This window comes from Mustela erminea, chromosome 18, assembly GCF_009829155.1.
Source record: "Mustela erminea isolate mMusErm1 chromosome 18, mMusErm1.Pri, whole genome shotgun sequence".
NCBI lineage: Eukaryota > Metazoa > Chordata > Mammalia > Carnivora > Mustelidae > Mustela > Mustela erminea.
Genome location: NC_045631.1, coordinates 38,600,196 through 38,613,994, shown reverse-complemented (window position 1 = coordinate 38,613,994; position 13,799 = coordinate 38,600,196). Strand labels below are relative to the sequence as shown.

The following is a 13,799-nucleotide window of genomic DNA, read 5'->3' as shown; positions in this document are numbered from 1 at the left end:
GGGTCATTAGATGGAGCTCCGTGTCAGGCTGTGCACTTGGCAGGGAGTCTGCTTAGGATTCTCTCCCTCAGTGCCACCCCCCACATGCATGTGCACATACGCTCTCTCTTTCTCTCTCTCAAAAAGAAAACTTGGGAGAAATACATAATGTCTGTTCATGTATACTACCAATACAATGCCAAAAGTCATCTAATTTCACTTCTTTCTTTTTATTCGTAAGTTTATGCACCTTAAATATAAAAAATTGAAATGTTCATTTTGATTAACATGTCAGGTTCTTAAAATTTTTCCCTGTAGTGTAAAGTTACTAGGGTATTTCCCAAGGTTTGTGTCTGTGCTTGGAAAGGGGATAGATGGGGGCACCTGGGTGGCTCAGTCAGCTAAGTGTCTGCCTTTGGCTCGGGTCATGATCCCAGGGTCCTGAGATCAAGCACTGCATCAAGCTCCCTGCTCAGCAGGGAGTCTGCTTCTCCTTCTCCCTGTTGCTCCCCCTGCTTGTGCTCTCTCTCTCCTGTCAAGTAAATAAAAAGTAAATAATAAAATCCTTTAAAGAGAGAAAGCGGATAGATGATTACATACTTCAAGGATTTGAGCTATACCAGTGCTCCATTTGTGAATGGACAGGAAATTAACTGACCTGCCTACATTGCCTCTGGCGTTTTCCCAGGGTGGTTGGCATATAATTAAACTTAAATACTAATACTGTGGAACAAGTGCTTCCTAAGTCCCTGTCCATGTAGTTATCAATCTAAGGAATAACTGGACTATGCTGATTGCATCAGTGGTGGAGGGAGCTGAATCTATTACCATTAAATAAAATATGCAAAGTGTGTGTAAATACCCAAATTACCTGCCAGACCTATAAAGCCCATTCATTTAAAGACCCACACTTAAGGAGGGGAACAACCAGAACAGGAATGAAATGTGCTTATTACTTCCATCCTTAATGGATTAAGAGCATTTCTGATCTCAAGTGGATCAGAATTGCAAATCTAATTTCTAGTATTTAGTTTTAAACAAATCCTATTTAAATGACTAAAATATTTTGAAAAATAGAAACTTTAAGAAACTCAAAATGTGCCACTTTACTGATCTTGTGCAAGAGTTTCCTTTCTAATAATAGAAAAATTATACTTTGGGTTGGTCATTTCTCATTCTTTTTTTTTAGATTTTTTTTTTTTTTTTTTTAATCAGAGAGAGAGAGGGAGAGAGAGAGCAGGCACAGGCAGAATGGCAGGCAGAGGCAGAGGGAGAAGCAGGCTCCCTGCTGAGCAAGGAGCCCGATGTGGGACTCAATCCCAGGACGCTGGGATCATGACCTGAGCCGAAGGCAGCTGCTTAACCAACTGAGCCACCCAGGCGTCCCTCGTTTCTCATTCTTAATATTCTGTGAACCTGTGCACTATAAATCATGTATTTCTTTGTAGATGAAATCAGGTATTTGTGGGTTTTGTCTTTTCCATAAAAGTATGGAACAAAAATAGGGGTTCTGGAATTCTTGTGACAGATAACCTGGACATTTTCATGTCCTGGCATACTTTAAAGAACTTACACTATGTATATTTTAGTAAGTGTTTGCATCTGTTAATACAAGGGAGCGGACTGTAGTTCTGCTTTGCTATAAGCAGAGCTCTGATGAAGACCAAATTAAGTTTCTTCAAGGAACCAGTTGATGGGAGATGAGGAGGATTGTTTTCTATTGGTAATTTAGGAATAATGAGGCAGGATTAAAAGAAACAAAACCAAACTTTTATTTCAAAGTGTATTTGGAATGTGGTGTTATGGTGCCATCTAGTGGTCAAATGTAACAGGTTCTCCTTGGGGAAAACCATGCTTCCTGAAAGCCAGAGTTCAGACTTTGAGTATTAGAGCTGAAAAGGACCATTAGAAATTATCTGTCCATCCCACTCATTTTACAGCTGGGGAAGCTGAGATCTAGAAGGGTTGAGGACTTAGGCAAGATCACACAGCTAGTTAGAGGCAAAACTAGGACTAGAACCCAGATCTCCTAACTTCCTATTTATTTTACCACATTGCTGCTCAAGAGTCCAAAGGAAAGGGGAAAATGGGACCTGTGATGGGGTCTGCAGACACTGGTCAGTATAGACTCTTCAGTGGGAGAGATGATCAGCAGAATCTATAAATTGTTGTTTTGGAGAGGTATCTCATATACCTTTGTAATTCTAATTATTTACGTGTATAATGTTTTGCTTCTGATGATTAAAAAAAAACCTGGTATATTCACTGTGGAAGATTTAGAGGCTATGAAAGTATAAAGAAAATAAAATTACCTGTAATTTAAATATTTTTTAAAAGTCACAAAATAGCAGGTATAAGGGGGTCTTATTTCTGATTGGTAATGTACATATCAATACTTTAATTTTTTGTCCTTTTTTCTTTTTGTAAGATTTTATTTATTTACTTGACAGAGATCACAAGTAGGCAGAGAGAGAGGGGAGGAAGCAGGCTCCCTGCCAAGCAGAGAGCCCAATGCAGGGCTTGATCCCAGGACCCCGGTACCATGACCCGAGCGGAAGGCAGAGGCTTTAACCTACTGAGCTACCCAGGCACCCCTTCTTTTTTTTTTTTCTAAAGATTTTATTCACTTATTTGAGAGAGAAAGAGAGAATATGAGTGAGGGTGAGGGGCAGAAGGAGAGAGAGAAGCAGACTTCCCACTGAGCAGGGAGCCTGATGTGGGGCTTGATCTCAGGACCCTGAGATTATGACTTGAGCTGAAGGCAGGCATTCAACCGTCTGTGCCACCCAGGTGCCCCGATAATTTAATTAGTTCTTTATGCCTCTCTATTTTCGCAATTTTCTATGTTCGGCATGTGCTGATTTTGCAGTTAAAAAATATGATGATACAGAATCCCACTGATCAGAGACTCATGAATTAATATTAACGTTTATTGGGGCGCCTAGGTGGCTCAGTTGGTGAAGTGACTGCCTTCTGCTCGGGTCATGATTCTGGAGTCCCAGGATCGAGTCCCGAATCAGGCTCAGCGGGGAGTCTGCTTCTCCCTCTGACCTTCCCCCCTCTCATGCTCTCTCTCTCATTCTCTCTCTCTCAGATAAATAAGTAAATAAAATATTTTTTTAATTAACATTTACTTTTTCCTATTAGAAATTAAATTGATGACCTTCAATGGTATTAATGATGATTAGTTTATTCATCTAACATAGAACATTAGTCAGACATATATCCCTCAGACCTTGATGTTAAACTGCTCAGAACTGATGACAAGCCATTCACATAGTACAGACTTACATAGTGACTTACTGTTTTGACATATGAAAAATGTAGTGCCTGAACATCTTAAAAAGTATTTCCTTTTGTTAATTTAATACTGTGCAGTCTCAGCCAGCGAGAATGTAGAGCAAAAAGTTTCGGGGAGAAACTCACACAAGCATATGCATAACTTCTAGGGGAGAGTTAACTATATCTTTATTTTTTCATTGTAGCTTCACAAACAAGCAGATATGCAGGAAGAGAAAAACCGAATTGAAAGGGTCCTTGGGGCTACTCTTTCACCTGAATTGATTCAAAAAGTCCTCACGTTTGCACTTTCAGTAAGTTCCAACAAAAACTGCCTACAGAGGGAATTGTAACCCACTGATCTGTGGCACGTGTCTTTGATTCAGTATCCTCTTGATCTGCTTTAACCCTAAACTGAGGCTTCCTCTTAGTCTGGGGAAAATGGAATGGGCTTTTGCTACTGACCTGTATATCACCCCATAATGGTGAGAATCAGAATAGTTGGAGGCAGAAATAAACTGGAAAGCACAATTATCCCAGTACCTACCTTCTGTCTCTTCCTTCTTTACCCTGGAGGAACCCAAGCAAATATCTTTTGAGCAGCCTGTCTGTACCTGTCCCAGTGCCTCATTCTCAATTTGGCTCATCTTTAGGTTAAACATTCTTCTCTTTGCTTCTGGTGCCAGTTATTCCTAAAACCAGGAATGTGGGTCTTCGGTGTGATTGCTTGGGTACCTCAAAAGTATCTGCCCTTTCTAGCACCAGAAGGTGTTTTGAATACAGTAGATTTTTAGTTCCCTTTCTATTTTTAGGAAGAGGTACGTCCACAGGACACTGTATCAGTAATTGGTGGAGTGGCTGGAGGCAGCAAGCATGGAAGGAAGGCTGCTTGGAAGTTTATAAAAGACAACTGGGAAGAACTATATAACCGATACCAGGGAGGATTCTTAATATCCAGACTAATAAAGGTATGTGAAGATTTTTATTTTGAGTACCTTGTTCATCATAGATGTTATTTAAGGACATCCATGATTAACTAGGTCTATAGACAATGGTCTTTGCTTTTTAAGAGTTTCTTAAAAAAAAAGAAAAAAGGAAAGAAAGTTTCTTTAAATAGTTATTAGCTTTATTAAAGGGCTTGTCCTTCACCCATCGTGCATTCTCTAGAATATTCTGAAGTTGGGAGAGAATAGAATGGCTCATTTTTAGGATAAATGGAACTTTGTTCCTAGCCTCTTTTAGTTGCATTTACTGTTTAACCCGTTGTTTTTTCAGCTGTCAGTTGAGGGATTTGCAGTTGACAAAATGGCTGGAGAGGTTAAGGTAAGCAAAGTGCTGTTTACTTTTTACTTTTCAAGGTAGTAAGTAAAAACTGATAAGCCACATTGTAATCATACAGTGCAGATAATGGGGTAATGCTGTATTTATCCTTGTTTTTGCTTGGAAAAAGACCGCTTGGGTTGTATCTTTAATGCTTGAGGAATTTGGGGTTGGAATCATCTTTGAGGGTGTTGAAATATGGTTGAAAAAACATGGAACTTGGAATCAGTCAGTCTGAGTAGAAAACCATTCCTTGCCCTGGTTAGCTATGTGATTTCAAGCATGTTTTTAACCCCATGATCTCCCTGTGTTTCCTCATCCATAAAATGGGGTAATAATAAGATTGTTATTTAGAGTAACTGACATCACCAGTAACAAACTGGAATGGAGTAGTAGGTCCTTGATAATTTTTTCCTTTCTAATAACCTTTGTAATCTGTCATATGCACAGGGAGAGAAGATGGCTATGTAGGGGCTCTCCTCTTAGCCTTTACGAAGGATAATAATCAGTTAAGTGGTAAAGTTCAGCATTTGAGGAACAAATCTACACTGATGAGGAAAATCTTAACTTTAAGCCTTTCATTGCCTTTAATTGTGAAGTACTTTTGAAATATCATTTTCACCTTCCTCTTGTTGAAGGCAATGGGGTTATGAGAGGTAAATTTAGAAGTTCTGAGAGCTGTAGTGTTGCTTCATTCATTCTGCAAATTTTAGGAATAAAATTTTAAGAATTCAGAGCTTGAGAAAACAGTGAGAGACTTGATCTCTGCCTTCATTTACATTGTATATTGTGCAAACAGTTCCCTTATTGTAAAGGATGTAAGTGCTCTGAAGGAGAGGTACATACACTGGGTTTGGAGCGGAAGGACAGTGAGTGGCTGCGCAGAGGCTGGTAAGATAGGTAGAGGCCAGACCGTGGAGGGCCCTATAGGCTGTATGAAAATTTTCCTAAAAGCAGGAAGCCCTTGAATTGCCTATAAACAGAGTGAGTTGATGTGATTTGTGTGATAAAAATTTCAGCCTGGCTACAGTGTGGAGAAAGTTTGGGTTGGCGAAGAGAAGATGTCGGGATGCTAACTGTCCAAGCAAGAATGATAAAGTAGCTTGGGGGAGGTGGAGTAATGAAATTCAGGGGGCTTGATTTTGTTAATCTTTGGTTCAACAAATATTTACTGAGTGGCTTCTCTGTGTTGTGGACATACCTGGCAGAGGAAGAAGGAAGAGTTGAGGATAATTCCCAGGTTCCTAATATGTAAATGGTAGTGCTGTTTGTGGAGTTGGAATGAGGGGAAGTCTTGTATCTTACTCAGGCCCTAAAGAGCCTTGGAGCAGGAGCCGTTGTCATGTATGTAAACAAAATAAGGTTATTGATTTCTAAAAGTTCTAGACTTAATCTGATGAATTAGTCATTCTCCCTTATACACTATGATGATGAGTTCAAAGTAAAGACCCCCATCCTTTCACTGGTTGGTATTTAAGAGGTGCTTTGTTTTCATTTTTTTTTTTTTAAGTTTTTATTTATCTCAGAGAGAGAGACAGAGTGAGTGAGAGTGAGAGAGAGTGGAGGAGGGGCAGAGGGAGAGAGAGGATCCCAAGCAGACGCCCCACTGAGCGTGGGGCCTGACACGGGGCTTGAACCCAGGACCCTGAGATCATGATGACCTGAGCTGAAATCAAGAGTCAGACACTTAACCAACTGAACCACCCAGGCGCCCCAAGAATTGCTTTGTTTTCTGTGAATCTTGGCATACTTCATTAGAAAATAGTTCATTGCGTCTTTAATCAATAAGCTTTGTAATAAATTACAACAAACTCAGAAATAGTCTTGTATGAAAAATGTGAGTCTATCAAAGCTTCATGGTTTTATCATCCTTCGCAGTTTAATCTCTATTAGAAGCAGCCAGAATGTGCTTTGAGTCCTTAAGGACCTTGCCTGCCAACTATTACGTTAACAGTTTATATGGGGTTTTCTTGAATCTTCTGGAGTAAATATTTTCTCATAAATGAGAAAACAGAAGAGTTAATTTAACGAAAAGTCATAGGTTTATACATGATCCAGCCTAGATTTGAGTCCCAAGTCTAATTCTAGCGCCTACACTAAAAGAAAGGCCATAGGTTCTATCTCTTCATTATCTTTGGATTCGATTTTAAGCCTGTATTTGGGGAAGAATTCCTGAATGCAAGTCTAAGGAGCTGCTTGTTTTCTTTTAGCCTGGGAGTGGCAGTGGTAAATTTTCATGATTGAAGTTTTTGAATCCTTTACAGAAGAGTGGTTTTTTTTCCTGAGCTGTGATACTGTTACCTTCTTACTATTTCTGGTACTGATCCTACACTCTGGGTTGTTTTACGCCAGGCTTTCTTCGAGAGTCACCCGGCTCCGTCAGCTGAGCGTACCATCCAGCAGTGTTGTGAGAATATCCTGCTGAATGCTGCTTGGCTAAAGCGAGATGCTGAGAGCATTCACCAGTACCTCCTTCAGCGAAAGTCCTCGCCCCCTACAGCGTGAGCCCGGCGCGCCACCGGGGCTGCAGTCCTGCTGCTTGGCTGTCGGGGGGCGGGGGGAGGTGGGGCTACTGAACAGCTGATTCACATGCAGAGAATTTGGAGTCTTCTTTCAAACCAGTGGGGGTTGGACAATGAATGTAGTTAACTGGTTCCTGCTCACACTCCAGAATTAAATTCTATTGAAAAAGGAAAATCAGCGATTCAGCAAAAAAATAAAAAAATTAAAAAAATTAAAATGTAAATATGATAGTAATAAAATAGAGCATAACGAAACTGTGAAACTTCCTGAAGCCTTGTCAGTGGTTAAAAGTATTTAACACTCTCCTCTTAATGACAGATGTTCTGTTTTTATAACCTACCAAAAGGAAACTAGAGGCTTCTGGGTGAAGAAGATTTTTTGTGAAGTGGGTTCTGCAAGCAGCCTACAAGCCGAGGGTAGTGTCCATTGCTGGGAATGGTTAAACATGAAAGGCTGATAGCTGGTATAACATAGAATCTGTGCATAATTCCAAGTGTTTTTTTGGTTTCTTGGGTTTGTTAGGCTTTTTTTGTTTGGTTTGTTTTGGGTTTTTTTGTTTTTGTTTTTGTTTTGTTTTTTGGGTTTTTTTTGGCATGGGGACTGATCGGGAAGATATATTTTCCTGCATAACTCAATCTAAACCAAGGATCATAATTTTCCTCCATGCCTTCCCTTCTGTGTGACCCCACCCCTGGCCAAAAGGGAAAAAAAAAAAGTTTAAAAAAAAAAAAACCTAACCTGGTCTGGGTTTTTTCTTCCTCTTAGTTCCACCCCCAACCTCCATCCCCGGTGTCCTTCTTAGAGATAAAGAAATAATAAGGAAACATCTTTTATAGCCACATTAAATAAGAGAAACTGATATACATGATTTTTTTTTCTTTCTTTTTTAAGACAACTTTTAAGAGCCCTGAGATGCATATAAGTGACACATAGAAAAGAAAGGGTTTTCAGCCAGACCATCCTGAAGGAATTATTCTGCTAAAAAACAAACAAACAGAATGGTCATAGTTGTCGGACAGGCCAACGGTTAAACCTCTTCATGACAGTATCAACACTGGCTTCTCCCGGTTCACTGTGAACGTGGAAGAAGTCAGTGGCCGCCGCTGCCGGGGGCCGTGTATTAGTGGTGACTGGGTAGAACAGCAGAGATAGTAAGCCTGTGTGTGCCACTCTTTGCTTTAACAGTGTATTCTACTAATAAGCCTCACCTGCCTGACCCAATGAGTTTTAACTACATCTCATTGCTTTTCTCTGCCCTTACCTTTTTTCCTTCTCTTTCTTTTTCCTCTTCTTTTTATTTTCCTTTTTAAAAATATTTGTTTTGTGTTATTAACAGGAATTTCATATTTGGTGTGGCTTGACTGTATTTCAGAAGGTCATCAGATTGTGAGACTGCTTCCTTGAAACATTTTTGTGCTATTGTTTTAAAAAAATAATAATTAAAAAACAGTTGGCGTTAATAAAAATGTCAATGTGAAATTGATGTCCTGATTTCTTTTATTCTCTTTCATAAGAAACTATAAACTTTCCTGTCATTCACTAGGATTATAAGAAGTTTTACAACCAGAGGATTTTCTGAGCCTAAGAAAATCCAATTTCTGAATTGCTTAATGAGTGATACCTAAAGAGAAAAATCCTAAGATTCCTTCTAAATTCGTTCTGGATGCTCAGAAATCTTGTGGAGATACTTAGAGTTAGCATTCAGGAGTTAACTGGAGACTTACCGATTCCCGTATATCAAGGCTTTCCTGTCTAGGGGCCATACTCATAGCTGCGCTGGAGAAATTGGATTTTCTTAGGCTGAATTCTTAAATTTCTTAAATTAGGATGAATTCTTAAATTTCCAGTTTCCAGGATGGGTTTTAGGCTGCAAGGAACCCTTTGAAATTATTTGTAAAGAATGTGTCTCTGTAGTGTGCAATTTAGGGGGTATGAGAGGAGTTCTGTAACTTTAAAAGAGTTCTTTCAGTTCTAGTAGCCAAACAGGTCCTAGAATGTTATCAGAAAGACTTGGAGCCACCTCTGTAGGGTGAGTGATTATTTTTCTTAGGGCAGAAAATAAAAGCAAGCTTCTGATCATCTATTTATAGCACTGAGTCTGTACTTACAGACAACCTCGTTTCTGACCGAATAATAGATTATTTGGGGAGAAATGAATCTCCTCTTGCTATGTACTGGTTTTAGGCTCTCAGTGTTGTTGTTGTTCTTCTCTTGTGATGGTACAAAAACTCAACCCAAGATGGACTGTGCCTTCTTGTACCGCCGCCGGTTGACACAGACTGGTCAAGGTGTTTGTTTTCAAACACAAGCATAAGCGATAGGAGACCCTGGTGTTACTAACACATGAGGCCAAGCAATTGTTTTCCCTTGGAAACCCAACTAGAAGATGGGTGGTTCCACTGGTACATGTGATGGCAAATGGGATCGAGGGCAGAGTCAGGGGAAGGAGAGTCGACTGGGTTGTAAGTGCTACTTGGAAAAAGGTCTGGTTGCCCCTGTAGTTCTCTTGGTGGCATCTGGTGGCTGTAGCTTTCACCATTGAATTTCTGGTTCCAGCATTGGGCTAGAATTAACAACAGAGGAGAAACATAGCTTACTGTTAATCTGTGCTTTCTCCGGGAAGTGGCCAGCAGCTGACAGTAGACACACTATACACCAATTACGGTGACTACCAGGAAGAAAAAAAAGTCATTTAATCTTAACCATAGTTTGACCATTCGAGTATGGTCCTCTGAGACACCTGCCTCCCCTTCACCCCCAACCAGTTCTAACCTTTATCATTAATTTGACAAATTGTGTAGGTATATTACATCAGACTACAGTTTCAGCCCACTCTATTAGGGGGGCTGATCATCTACTTTGTATTATATATGCTAATCTTGCGGATATTCTCAGTGTTATCGCTACTATTTAGACTTCTACTAAGGAAGTTAAGAAGAAAACTAAATATTGAATGGCTAATGACTTAATAGAATCTCAAGAACACAGAAAGCAAGATAATGAAGAGGTGATGGAGAAACAGTTTATAAGAAAAAGTACAAAACATTTAAAATAGTTGACATGAATGAGGATGGATGAGATGACTATTGTTTTCCTAAGTTTTTTTTTTTAATATTTTATTTATTGCTTTGAGAGAGAGGGAGAAGGAGAAGCAGACTTCCTGGGGCTCGATCCCAAGACCCTGGGATCATAATCTGAGCCAAAGAAGGCAGACGTTTAACCAACTGAGCCACTTGGGCACCCCTTAAGACAAAGAAAGCATGAGTGGGAGGGGCAGAGGGAGGAGGGAGTTTCTCAAGCAGAGAAGTTAATACCATGGCCTTTGGGGCACCTGGGTGGCTCAGTGGGTTAAAGCCTCTGCCTTCAGCTCAGGTCATGATCCCAGGGTCTTGGGATCGAGCCTCACATCAGGCTCTCTGCTCAGCAAAGAGCCTGTTTCCCTGGCTCTCTCTCTGCCTGCCTCTCTGCCTACTTGTGATCTCTGTAAAATAAATAAATAAAATATTTTTTTTAAATACTGTGGCCTTTAAGAGTATAAAGAAGTACCTTCTCTCACTTTGTTCTTTTTTCTTGTTTTCTACCCCATTCACCACTACTCTTTGGGGCTTCTGGCAACCACCAATCTGTTCTGTTTCAATGAACTTGGGTTTTTTTTGTTTTTTGTTTTTTAAGATTTCACATTTAAGAGAAATCACTTGTTTGTTTTTCTTAGTCTGGTTTGTTTCACTTAGCATAATGCCCTTGAGGTCCATCCATGTTGTTGCAAATGGCAAGATTTCATCCTTTTTTATAGTTGAGTCGTATTCATGTGTATGTGTGTCTACAAGCTATAGTTTATTCATCCATTCATCAATGGACGCAGGTTGTTTTCATGTCTTGGTTATTGTAAATAATGCTGCAATGGACAAGGGAGTACATATATCTTGTGGAGTTAGTGTTTTCATTTTCTTCAGATAAATACCCAAAAGAAGAATTGTTAGATCATATGGTAGTTTTATTTCTAATTTTTTGGTGAACCTGCATTCCCACCAATAGTACACAAGGGTTCAATTTTCCCCACATCCTCCCTAACACTTGTTATTTCTTATCTTTTTGATGCTAGCCTTCCTGACAGGCATAAAATGAAAGCTAATTGTGGTTTTGATATGTATTTCATTGATGATTCATGATGTTGAATATCATTTCATGTGCCTGTTGGTCATCTTCGTATCTTTTTTTTAAGACTTTTTTTTTTTAAGATTTTATTTATTTATTTGACAGACAGAGATCACAGCAGGCAGAGAGAGGAAGGGAAGCAGGTGTCCTGTTGAGCAGAGAGCCTGATGCAGGGCACGATCCCCAGGATCCTGAGATCATGACCCAAGCCGAAGGCAGAGGCTTTAACCCACTGAGCCACCTGGGCACCCCAAGACTTTTTTTTAAAGATTTTATTTATTTATTTGGCAGAGAGAGAGAGATCACAAGTAGGCAGGGGGCAGGCAGAGGGAGAAGAAGAAGCAGGCGCCCTGCTGAGCAGAGCGCTGACCCGGGCCTCAATCCCAGGACCCTGAGATCATGACCTGAGCTGAAGGCAGAGGCTTAAACCACTGAGCCACCCAGGTGCCCCTGCGTATCTTTGAAAAAATGTCTATTCAGATCTTATGTCCATTTTTAATTTGATTTTTTGTGGGGTGTTTTTGCTATTGAGTTGAGTTCTTTATGTATTTTGGATATTAGTCCCTTATAAATACATGATTTGCAGATATTTTCTCCCATTCAGTAAAGTTTGCCTTTTTGTTTTGTTGGTTTCCTTTGCTGTACAGAAGTTTTTTTTTTTTTTTTTTTTTTTATTTAACTGAGACACAGCATGAGAGGGAACACAAGCAGGGGGAGCAGCAGGCAGGAGAGGGAGAAGCTTCCCGCAGAGCAGGATTGAGCTAGATTGAGCACCCTGGGATCACGACATGAGCTGAAGGCAGCCGTTTAGCGACTGAGCCACCCAGGTGTCCCCAGAAGCTTTTTAATATGATGTAGTCTCATTTATTTTTGCTTTTGTTGCTTTTACTTTTGGTGTCAGGTTAAAAAAACATTGCCAGGACCTATGCCAAACTGTTTTCTTCTAGGAGTTTTATGGTTATTTTCAAGTCTTTAATCTACTTTTATGGTGAAAGATAGTGGTCACGTTTCATTCTTTTGTATGCGACTCACCATTTTCCCAACATGGTTTATTCCCTGTTGTATATTCTTTACTCCTTTGTCATAAATTAATTGAGCATATATAAATGGGTTTATTTCTGGGCTCTCTATCCTGTTTCGTTGATCTAGGTGTCTGTTTTTATGCCAATACCATGTTGTTTTAATTTTCAGAGCTTTGTAGTATAGTTTGAAATCAGGGAGTATGATGCCTCCAGCTTTGTTGTTCTTTCTCAAGGTGGCTTTGGCCATTCAGGCTTTCTCTCTTCATTCCCCGAACAGTAATAGAATATACAGGTGATTTCTGTATAGCCAACAGAGCAGTACATGACTTACCTAAGACAACACAGCTGCCAAATCTGGTCTGCTCTCCCTGCCCCTGCTGACACTCTTCTTCTCAGGAAATAGAAGCTTCTAGAGCTGTGTGTCCAAGTACAGTAGCCTCTAACCATATGTAGCTATTTAAGTTTAAATTCTAATATATTAAAAATTAAATTCTGCATTTCAAGTGCTTATTAGCGACATACAGCTAGTGGCCACTATACTGGGCAACACCAGGTACACATCCTAGTCCATCACTGAAGAAAGTTCTGTTGGACCACTCTGTTCCAAACACCAAGGGTGTGTAAGTGTATTTTTTGTTTATGGTAGAAAATAATTACATGATACATGTTCTTCTTTACCAGCCTCGTAACATTGCTCTTCATCTAGGAACATTGTATCAGTAACCCCTGTCCACTTGGGGACGCTTGGATGGCTCAATTGGTCAAGAGTCTGCCTTTAGCTCAGGTCGTGATCCCAGGGTCCTGGGATTGAGCTCCACGTTGGGCCTCCCTTCTTAGCAGGGAGTCTGCTTCTCCCTCTCCCTCTGCCCCTTGCCCTCCCCACTCGTGTTCTCCCTCTCTCCCTCTCTCAGATGAATGAGTAAAAATCTTTTTAAAAATTTAAAAATTAGGGGCGCTTGGGTGGCTCAGTGGGTTAAGCCTCTGCCTTCAGCTCATGTCATGGTCTCAGGGTCCTGGGATCGAGCCCTGCATCAGGATCTCTGCTCAGCGGGGAGCCTGCTTCTCCCCCCCCCCCCCCGCCTCTCTGCCGACTTGTGATCTCTATCAAGTAAATAAATAAAATCTTTTGAAAATTTTTTTAAAAATTAGGGGCACCTAGGTGGCTCAGTGGGTTAAGCCTCTGCATTTGGCTCAGGTCATGATCTCAGGGTCCTGGGATCAAATCCCCATCAGGCTCTCTGCTCAGCAGGGAGCCTGCTTCCCCCTCTCTCTGCCTGCCTCTCTGCCTACTTATGATATCTCTCTCTCTCCATCAAATAAATAAATCTTTAGAAAAAAATTTAAAAATTAAAAAAATACAAATGTATTGCATAATCATTTTTTAAATTTTGAAGGGGAAAAGAAAGTGACTTCTTATAAACCTGCCTCCCAAAGACAATCCTTTTTTTTTTTTTTTTTTAAAGATTTTATTTATTTATTTGACACAGAGAGATTACAAGTAGGCAGAGAGGCAGGCAGAGA

At 40.2% G+C, this 13,799-nt stretch overlaps 1 protein-coding gene and 1 long non-coding RNA gene across 4 annotated transcripts in view; one reads left to right on the top strand and one right to left on the bottom strand.

Annotated features, from left to right (window-relative positions):
• Positions 1–7,819, top strand: part of NPEPPS (aminopeptidase puromycin sensitive) — an 81,944-nt gene extending 74,125 nt beyond the window's left edge. For all 3 annotated transcript variants that reach the window (XM_032322357.1, XM_032322358.1, XM_032322359.1), the window contains 4 exons: positions 3,465–3,572; positions 4,071–4,226; positions 4,534–4,581; positions 6,931–7,819. In XM_032322357.1, the coding sequence (XP_032178248.1) occupies positions 3,465–3,572; positions 4,071–4,226; positions 4,534–4,581; positions 6,931–7,083 (465 nt within the window). In that variant the 3' untranslated portion in view covers positions 7,084–7,819. The remainder of the gene's footprint in view (positions 1–3,464; positions 3,573–4,070; positions 4,227–4,533; positions 4,582–6,930) is intronic.
• Positions 7,820–8,382: 563 nt separating this feature from the next.
• Positions 8,383–13,799, bottom strand: part of LOC116578262 — a 30,782-nt gene continuing 25,365 nt past the window's right edge. The window contains exon 3 of the long non-coding RNA XR_004280794.1: positions 8,383–9,664. This is a non-coding gene — a long non-coding RNA (uncharacterized LOC116578262). The remainder of the gene's footprint in view (positions 9,665–13,799) is intronic.